At 37.8% G+C, this 10,591-nt stretch overlaps 1 protein-coding gene across 1 annotated transcript; it reads right to left on the reverse strand.

The window, feature by feature from the left end:
- Positions 1-2,335: 2,335 nt before the first annotated feature.
- On the reverse strand, positions 2,336-8,458 carry gnat1 (guanine nucleotide binding protein (G protein), alpha transducing activity polypeptide 1). Its single transcript, XM_017479243.3, has 9 exons — positions 8,247-8,458; positions 6,792-6,834; positions 6,483-6,624; positions 6,191-6,348; positions 5,339-5,467; positions 5,018-5,147; positions 4,743-4,896; positions 4,100-4,312; positions 2,336-3,131 (listed from the first exon to the last, which is right to left on the reverse strand). The coding sequence occupies exons 1-8, from the start codon at positions 8,350-8,352 to the stop codon at positions 4,122-4,124; spliced, it is 1,053 nt and encodes a 350-aa protein (XP_017334732.1). The 5' UTR covers positions 8,353-8,458; the 3' UTR covers positions 2,336-3,131; positions 4,100-4,121.
- Between the last annotated feature and the right edge of the window lie 2,133 nt (positions 8,459-10,591).

Genomic DNA, 10,591 nt, shown 5'->3' on the forward strand with positions numbered 1-10,591 from the left:
CATGGCATGGTTGTCAGATACACAACAGACTCTAGAGTTTATACAGAATGGTCTGAAAAACAAACAACATCATGTGAGAGGAGGGTCAGAAGGAAGAACTTGTTGAGACCTTGTTTATTTAGGAGATCAGACAAGAATGACTGGACTGGTGTGAACTTACAGGAAGTCTATAGTAACTCAAATAAGCACTCTTTACAGTCTGGGTGAGCAGAAAAGCATCTCAGAACACATAATACATCAAACCTTGAGGTGGGTGGGTTTCAACAGCAGAAGGCCACATCAGGTTCCACTCTTGTCAGCCAAGAACAAGAATCTGAGGATATCATGGGCACAGACTCATTGAAATTGGACAGTTCTTCAACTGTCCAGTCTCAGTGAATCTGCTGTAGCCCATCCACTTCAAGGTTGAATGCATGCTGATATGCTTTTCTGCTCATCACAGTTGTAAAGCGTGATTAGATCCGTTATTATATCCTTCCTGGCAGCTCAAACCAATCTGGCTATTTTCCTCTCACCTCGCTTATCAACAGAACTGTTGCTCACTCAATGATTTTTTTTTTTCTGCACCATTCTGTGTCAACTCTACAGACTGTTGTGTGTGAAAATCCCAGGAGATCAGCAGTTTCTGAAACACTCAAACCAGCCCATCCATTCCAACAACCATGCCAAGATCAAAGTCACAGAGATCACACTTTTTCCCCATTCTGATGTTTGATATGAACATTAACTGAAGCTCTTGACCTGCATCTGCATGATGCATATATATTTTATGGATTGCGCTGTTGTCACATGACTGAATGATTGGATAAATGGATGAATGTGCAAGTGTTTATACAACCCCAATTACAAAAAAGTCGGTGTAAAATGTAAATAAAAACGGAATGCAATGATTTGCAAATCTCATAAACCTGTATGTTATTCACAGTAGAACATAGAAAAACATATCAAATGTTTAAACTGAATAAATTTACCATTTTAAGGAGAAAATGTGATTTTGAATTTGATGGCTGCAACACGTCTTAAAAAAGTTGGGACGGGGGCAGCAAAAGGCTGGAAAAGTAAGGGTTAGTAAAAAGAAACAGCTGGAAGAACATTTTGAAACAATTTAGGTTAATTAGCAACAGGTCAGTAACATGACTGGATATAAAAAGATTCTCTTAGAGAGGCGGAGTCTCTCAGAAGTAAAGATGGGATGGAATCTGGATGGAAGAATATGTTCCTCTAAAACCTGTATATACCTATCAGCATTGATGGTGCCTTTCCAGATATGCAAGCTGCCCATTCCATAGGCACTAATGCACCACCATACCATCAGAGATGCAGGCTTTTGAACTGAGTGCTGATAAAAAGCTGGATGGTCCCTCTCCTCTTCTTGTCTGACCACAGAACAGTTTTCCAGTTTACCTCAGTCCATTTTAAATGAGCTTTGGCCCAGAGAAGACGGCAGCATTTCTGGATCATGTTCCCATATGGCTTCTTCTTTGCATGATAGAGCTTTATCCAGCATTAGTGGATGGCACGGCGAAATGTGTTCACAGACAGTGAGTTCTGGAGGTGTTTCTGAGACCATGCAGTGATTTCCCTTACAGAATCAGGCCTGTTTTAATGCAGTGCAGCCTGAAGGACTGAAGATCATGTGCATACAATATTGATTTTCATCCTTGTCCCTGGCGCACAGAGATTTCTCCAGATTCTCTGAATATTTTGATGATATGTACTGTAGAGTATGAGATATTCATAGTCTTCGCAATTTTGCGTTGAGGAACATTCTTCTGAAATTGTTCCACAAATTGTAGACGCAGTTTTCCGCAGATTGGTGAACCTCAGCCCATCGTTACTTCTGAAACACTCTCTAAGATACTCTTTTTTATACCCAATCATGTTACTGACCTGCTTCCAAATAACCTCCAGCTGTTTCTTTTTACTAACATTTACTTTTCCAGCCTTCTGCTGCACTCGTCCCAACTTTTTTAAGAAATGTTGTGGCAATCAAATTCAAAATTACCTTATTTTTTCTTTAAAATGGTACATTTTATTCAGTTTAAACATCTGATACGTTTTCTATGTTCTATTGTGAATAACATACGGGTTTATGAGATTCGCAAATCATTGCATTCTGTTTTTATTGACATTTTACACAGCGTCCCAACTATTTTGGAATTGGGGTCGTATTAAAGTGGACAGTGAGTATATATTTTAACTTCAATATTGTCAAGTTCTACCTTTTGCTGTTAACCCAGCATGTGATTAACTTTGACCAACTTACTTTAATAATGTTTTGAGAATGTAACACAGGCCCTGTTTTTTTGTTTTTGTTTGTTTGTTTTTACAGATTTGCATTTGTGTCCCATTATAAACCTGCAAAGGCAGCTAGATGTTTGCAAAATAATACTCAAAGGAAAATCATATTGCAAGATTTGTATCTACAGAAGCTTTATTGTTCATCCATACATTCTTATGCTCTTATCCTCACTGTTTCATATTATTTTTAATAAAGCCAAAAGGGAAGCCTTGATATCCAGCGCAATGTCTCAGCTCAAACTCTACTGTAAGATGAAACAGTTCTTAATGAGCGAAGCATCATTAGAACATATTATTTTATATCTGAAGCTCATCCTTTTTTGTCAATCTGGTCAATGGGCATTGGATTCAAGAACATAATTGAAAAACGGGAAAGAGTTATGAGCCAATAAATATGACCTATGCTGCTTGCGATACCACATAACGTAGCTATGCTTTAAATAATTGTTTTTTATGAAGTGCAAGTGCAGGTGTTTTTAAAAGATACCATGCACCAAAATCAGAGACTAAGATATAGAACACTGCATGAAATTATAACAGCTGAATCACATAGTTCAAACTCTCGTAATCTCAGAGAATCTAACATTTCCATAGAGCGTTTCTGCTTCATTGCGCAGCAGGTAAAATGCTGCTATCGTTATATTCCTTTACTTTAAGACACTATTGGGACCATGTGACCGTGCAGCATCTTTCTATGTTATTCAGTTGGAATAAGAAAAGACATCAGCAGCAGTATATACCAGTTCCTCTTTCTAAGTTCTAGGTGTTTGTTTGAAATTTAGAATACTTTGTCATCTTGGAGAAAGAGAAAATGTAGGTGATCTTCATGCCTAGGAAAGAAGAATAGGTTTAGATTCGTAGTGTTTCCCGAGCTTTACATCTTACAATCTTTGAATCATCACACTGATGTAACATAGATGGGCAGATCATTATAGGGCTCAAATATTATCTTGGCAACACGATGAAGAATTTATTATTTGTGTAGTCTGGTTGTTTTTATATTTAATGATACCTGGTTATACTGAATTCTGAATAATAGTAAACCCCCCCCAACCCCCCACCGCCACCGCCTATAAAAAAAAAAAAAAAAAAGATCATTTAAAGTCATTATTGTTCTAAATGAAAAGAAAAGAAAACAAAAACATTGAATAGACATTACAAAAAGTAGCAGAAAGAAATAGAAAGCGATATATTATTTTATTTCATCCAACATAGAATTTATTGCGCATAAACTTTTAAGTCGTATCGTAGGATGCAATCGGAAATGCTTCGATCAACCCCTTTCGATCATATCAACAGGCCTACGGTCCACAGCAATCTATGGAAGCCCTAAGCGGCTATGCGTTATTTATTTATTTTTGTCTTCGTTGTTTTCTCATGATCACTTAATGTTCTCGTGAGCTTGACATCACAAAAAGCTGTTTTCTCACCATGGCGTTCTATCGTGAGAAAATCTCACAGCTTGTGAATGGGACTGGTGTTACATGCGTGTTGGCATCTTCGCCATCGCTATCAGAAATGTAATAATTACCCACTGTAGAGATGGACGTATTAAGAGAACGGTGTGTCCCTTTCTCAAGTCTCGGACAGGAAGTTATTTTTCCCATAATTAATCGCACTAAATGAACGTATTAATTCGACAGCCCTTATAATATACAATATAAGTACCTTTTTTCTTTTTGTGACCTAATTATCAGTTTGTAACATAGCATTAATAGATTACAGCCATTTTAAATTTCCTTTTCATGCCACGTTGCCTTATTGGTTATATCCGAATAGTGGTTTAGAAGTGTCTTACCTTTTCTCAAGCGTGGACGCGTTTAAAAGAGACCACAGTCCTTGAGGTTCTCTTTGATGATGATGTCTGTCACGGCGTCGAACACAAACTTCACGTTCTCAGTGTCTGTAGCGCAAGTCATGTGTGAGTAGATTTCTTTGACATCTCGCCGCATGTTCAGGTCCAAGAACTGCATCTTGATGTAGTTACCAGCATCTTCATACGTGTTTGGACCTAAAAAGAAATAGAATAGCCGTTTAAAAACGGGTTTGAATTTGAGAACATGTAGATCAATATCTGACCATGTTAGTGTTAAGCCTACTATCAGATTAAAGATCTATTAGAATAGATGCTTTAGGAGATGCTACATCATGAGAGAAGCACTGACAACTACGTCATGGTAACAACTAAGTATGTGAAATGACTGTTACTGGTGTTACTTGAAGGAACCTCCATCTTTAATTGCCTTGGCAATTGCTTACTTTTTGCCCAGTGTTTCTACATCTATATTTTGCTGTATAACTGGTTTCCAGTACAACTTAATCAAGCTTTTGTAAACACTGAATGTAGTATATGGGGATTCTGGAAGCAGGGTTAGAGCAAACGTGCATCATCTGATAGGTCTAAAGGACTTGGTTGTTTCTTGAATGTTTTCTGGAATTACCATCATATTCAGGGAAGCACATGCTTAAATGGGCCTTCTTGATCTTCTCAACGAAGACATCTTTCTTGTTGAGGAAGAGCACAATGGAAGTAGTAGCGAAGTAGCGGTGGTTGCAGATACTGTTGAACAAGTGGAGACTCTCGTGCATTCGGTTCTTTAACAGAAAAATTGGGAGAGTGAAATTGTGTCCCTAACGCCATGAGGTTCCAGCTGAACAAATCCGATAGCAATCTCAGAGGCCTGTCTAGCATTAGCATGGCACCACATGATCTCACCACTTCATCATCCTCCACGAGCACCATGTCGTAAGCACTCAGAGCAGCAATGAAGATGATGCAGGTAACGCCTTCAAAGCAGTGGATCCATTTCTTTCTCTCTGAGCGCTGGCCTCCTACGTCAAACATCCTACACACAGAGGATATAAGGTGATTGTTATAGAGATGTTCTCTAGTCAGTGATGTTTTTTTCAATGCATGATCTTATAAAGCTATTATATATAAATCTATATAAAGACAACGCTAACGTCTCCCTTCGACCTATTTTTCATTGTTAGCGTGGTTAGGAGCAAACTGTTGCTGTGTTTTGTTAGCTCGTACCTGAAGTTGAGGTCCTTGAAGGAAAACTGCGTCTCAATGATACCAGTTGTCTTGACTCGGGAGCGCAGTACATCCTGCTCAGTGGGGACATAGCCAGGCTGGATCAACCTTTCCAAATCATTTAAATAGCTGAAGGGCAGAGGGGGATTTATTGTTTATATGTTACTGATACCAATTTTTGAAGACATTTGAGATAGTTGCTACATAGTATCAACATATTATAACATAATCAAAGTAAGGGAAAGGATACACTTTTGGCCAGAAGTTTGTGGACACCTGACCGTCACACCCATACGTGGGCCTTTCCTAAACTGTTGCCAAAGCGTTAGAAGCACACGTTTGTATTAAATGTCTTTGTATACTGTAACATTAATATTTCCTTTCACTGGAGCTAAATGGCCCAAATCTGTTCTAGCATGACAATGCCCCTGTGCACAAATGAGCTCCATGAGGACATGGTTTGCCAAGTTTTTGGAGTGGAAGAACTCAAGTGGCTTGCACAGAGCCCTGACCTCAACCCCACTGAACACCTTTGGGATGAACTGAAATGCTGACTGCGCTTCAGGCCTCCTCACCTGACATCAGTGCCTGACCTCACTAATGCTCTTGTGGCTGAATCAGCACAAATCCCCACAGCCACGCTCCAAATCTAGCGGAAAGCCTTCCCAGAAGAGTGGAGGTTATTATAACAGTAAAAAGGGGGAATAAATCTGGAAAGCGATGTTCAAAAAGCATATATTGGTGTGATGATCGAGTGTACCCAAACTTTTGACCATATTGTGTATGTTTGAGACACTGCAAGACATTTAATGTTTATTTGTTTAGAAGTTAAACAGTGACATTGGAACATACTATCCAGCGGAGTCATTGAGCTGGTATTCCGAGGCTCTGTCGAAGCACGCTTGGATGCCCGAGTCTTTCCACAACTGCAGGATAATATCTGCCATCTCCTTGGGCATGGTGCCCTCTTCAATAGTGTCAGCTAAGTGCATCAGCTTTCTGGCATTGTCCTATGGAACAAAACCCATGCACACACAGCTGGTAATACAGTACGCAATCGTAGGAATATTCTTGCATACTGTATGTATAATCACAAATATGTATAATCATAATGAGGAAACTTTCAAACACATCATGCTAATACCTGCTGGGCAGCATCTCCATAGCTAATGTTGAGCGTGTTCATAGCCTTTACGATAGCCATGATCGACTGCAAGGTGTTGCTGTAGATGATAGTAATGAACTCCAGGCACTCTTCTAGGGAGTAACCATCTTTGTGGATAATTCTGTAGTGAAAACAGACACATAGATGAATGACACATATTTAAAACATTTAAATGTGTGACCATTTTAAGGCAGTGCAAAAACAATTATTGACGTTACATTATAGTTGATCTAGCCAAGTACCCAGTGACAATATGACAATTATTGGTCATATTTCCTAAACACTTACTTCATCTGTTTGACAATTGTGCTTTTCCCTGACTCGCCAGCACCTGTGAAAAGGTCATACAAAGCAATGAAGGCATTTGAAATTCAAGGCATGTAATAACAGATTCACTGAAGCTGACAGAGAGAGAGAGAGAGAGAGAGAGAGAAGCACAAATGATAACAGATTTGTCAGCATGGGCCAAATGTAGATGTACAAATAACACTATCTAAAAGATTGTAGAGGTAACAATCATTGCTTATGAGATATTTATTATTAATCAGTTCGATAACTAATTGAACTAAAACACCAGTTTGGCGCTAACATGAAGAGTAAGCTCAAAAAGTAAATGCAGCTGTGCAGAAAGTAGCATTGTTGATTTTGGGCTGCAGTTTGTTTAAACTGCGAGTCAAGGCCTGAAATGTCTCAGGTACACAAAACAAGGTCATTTGTCCATTTATAAAGGTGGCCCAAAAATGACACATCTCAGATTCGTGCTGTTCCAGTTTCAATGATTAAGTCTCACTTAATTCTCACTTAGTTTCACTAAGGGCTACTATATGATAAAACTCTTCTCACTCTGAGTGATTTGGTAAGGGACAGGAGATAACCCATCTATGTTTGATTTGCTGGTTCATTTGATCAATTGCCTCACATTCCCGCTGAGTCATTAATCAAACTACAAATAATCAGGTTTGAGCATTCTGTTAAATGAGTGAGGCAGGTAGCAGAGCTTTGTCATTCGTTAATGTTCGACTGTCGTTCACGTAGAAAGATTGGAAGTCACTTTAAGAAGGTCATAGCAATGATTATAGAGTAAAATGTAGGTGCACACAGAAATGTCTCTCTTGCATGCAGTGAATGTATATGAAGAACAATGTACTACGTAGCTTCCTCTGGTCACCGTGATTAGGGAACATTTTATACTCATTCAGTATTACTGAAGAAAAATATACGGGACAATATTGACTCAATCATTTAGAATTCTTCCAATCTGGAAAAGTCCCTCTCTGTTCCGCTCATCCAATTTGGTATCACTATCTCCAACAGGACTGGAATAAGAAGCTTGAGGATCATTACTTTAGCACTAAGCCTCTCAAAGCTGATGTGTACAAGAACTCCCTTATCCCTGACCCAGATCCAACACAAAGTAAAACTCCATGCAGTTATGAAATACCAAAATAATAATAATAATAATAATAATAATAATAATAATAATAATAATAATTAGGGGAATAACCTGTCTATTTTTTAAGATGGATACAATACATACTGTATACATTGTAGGTTATTACGATAAGATAAAGTATGGCTGTTTTAACAATAACCAATGGAAATCTCTGGATATAACTAGGTTCCATAATTTTTCTATATCATTCTACAGGCCTGTAAGTATTATATTTACATATACCAGTCCATCTCCATAAACATGGGATGTTCCTGTTCTATGCCCATGCATATAGGCTCAGTGATCTTTACCTAGTAACAGTAGTTTGACAGTCCTGGCATCCTTGTCAGCATCTTCCTTCAGCTTCTTCTCTAGCTCACGGGAGTGTTTTTCCTCGGCGCTTGCCCCAGCCCCCATGTTCACTATAAAGTTAGTGTGAATGTAGAACCACTAACTTGCCTCCAAGGCCCACCAAGTGTGGTCAACTATGCAGTTCTCACCTACACTGGCTCCCTCTCTATGGTGAGTTGACCAGTTGTTTCGAGTCTTAGAGGGATTTTGGATTTTGGGGATGTGGTTGACCACCTGGGGGTTGGATGGCCAATGAGGAACAAGGACAGAGACACACTGGCTGGGGGATTGACAGCAGGTCACCTGAGATTTAGGTAGAATATGATGTGGTCAGCAAAAGGTGCTAATCTGAATACTGTCTTCTCAGTCACATTGAGGCTGGTTGAGAAGAGGCTATGAGATACTATATGCTTATATATATATATATATATATATATATATATATATATATATATATATATATATATATATATATATATATATATATATATACTGCATGTTTGAAAGTCTTAGTAACAAAGATTATAAAAATCCTTGATGAAGCCGATTGGAAAAATAATAAATCTCAAGCAACTAACATAACATGATGTTGGGCAATTTAATTAAAACTGTAGCAGCCCTAGTATCCTGAATTTAATTCCATTAACTTCCAAATATAGAAAAATGATCATTTGACAATCTTTTTTTTTTTATTGAAAATGATATCATTATTTACATAAACCAAGGATCAGTTTTAACATGCTTAAAACTGAATGTATTTTTTTTTTTTTTTTTTTTTTTTTTAAAAAGGTCTAATTATACCATTAATTTTAAGATTAAACTTTGGCCCATAAACAGGTTTTTATTATCACAGACCACATTCGCAAATGATGAACATCTTGTCATTTATGCATTTAGTGCTTCATTTGAGCTCTTGTCTTAATCTAAAAATACCCACTGTATTTGTGTGTGAGTATTTGTGTGTGGGGGTGTGTGTGTGTGGGCGGTGGATATTTAAAGAATGATTTACAGTCATTTTCAGCCACACCCACATCTGCATTTCAACTACTCTCTACATTAAGTATATTTTGCAGCTGTTTACCATCATTCACATCCTTGAAAGAAACAAAACAACTGATTACAGGCTAGTAGCTGAGACATCTATGAGACAATGAAAACCTAGATTAGCCAAATCTGGACTCTACAAGTGAAACTATCGTGTTTATGGACCTGTTCCCGCCTGTTCTCACCTTTTAATGACATAAAGGCATGTACAGCTTTCATTCAACCTGTCAGTCATCTCTCCACTAAACTGACATCACAGTGAAGGTTCAATACCAGTGCAGGTCACCGCCCAACATACTTTGTTCCCTGAAGCAATCTGGCTTTTGAAAACCAGCTCCTAACTTGCACTAGAATTTTTCCACTGATATATTTATTCAGTTATTTTGCCACTTTCATACTATTATACTATTCCCTTATCCGCACTACATCATAACCAAAACTTGCCCAATTCTTTAGATAGTATTCTCATCTTATACAGAATAACATTTATTTACATTACATGCTTATACACATATCCTTAATTAATATATTCGCATTTGCATACTGAAAACTGAAACTTACTTATCGGTCATACTGAAACTCCTATGGGATCCTAGTGTTTGTGTTTATATATATGCTTAGACATTCTCACTGATATTAAAGGACACATAACACTGCAACAGCAGTAGATGTATTCAGTTACTTGGTAGAGAAACTTCTAGAATACTTTTAAACAGATAAGATAAGATCAGGATCAGTTTCAGCCATAAATAAATAGTTTATCAAAAGAATGTGGAAATAGTTTTCTGTGATTTTGTCCATTTTTTATTTATTTATTTATTTATTTTTTAAAGGTGGTAGGGATTTGGTGATTCTCCTGGCTCCTGGGATCCACATTGAATTAGATGGATTATAAATTGCTGTGTCACTGACTTACCAAGCCTTATGCGGCCTGGCATTGCATTGTTTACCAGAAGTACTAGCTTTGAGCCATGCATTTTATGTGTTTGAGCACTGGCTTGCTCTGGGTTCCAAGAACGAATAGAGAAAACCAGCAGATGTAGACCCTCCTCCAACTGTGCACTACTCTAGAATTTTTCTATATACTGTGTATATACACAGATGTTTGACAAATAAAAAGATGTGGCTCTGTTATGCTACAAGGCACAATCAATAAACACACAATTTATACATACTATTGACAAATCGGTGTATGTGTATGTATAAATACAGATAGAGTTGATGCTTCATAGCACCACGGTTCCTGGTTCATTCTCGAGCT

Source organism: Ictalurus punctatus, chromosome 11 (genome assembly GCF_001660625.3).
Source record: "Ictalurus punctatus breed USDA103 chromosome 11, Coco_2.0, whole genome shotgun sequence".
NCBI lineage: Eukaryota > Metazoa > Chordata > Actinopteri > Siluriformes > Ictaluridae > Ictalurus > Ictalurus punctatus.

What these genes read in the sequence shown, in the direction of transcription:
- gnat1 (XM_017479243.3), bottom strand. Translation starts at nt 8,352, where the DNA reads ATGGGGGCTGGGGCAAGCGCCGAGGAAAAACACTCCCGTGAGCTAGAG. An exon ending in ATGGAGATGCTGCCCAGCAG is followed by an intron (nt 6,349 to 6,482) that starts GTATTAGCATGA and finishes TTTGTTCCATAG; the next exon opens with GACAATGCCAGAAAGCTGAT. An exon ending in CTCAATGACTCCGCTGGATA is followed by an intron (nt 5,468 to 6,190) that starts GTATGTTCCAAT and finishes TCTGCCCTTCAG; the next exon opens with CTATTTAAATGATTTGGAAA.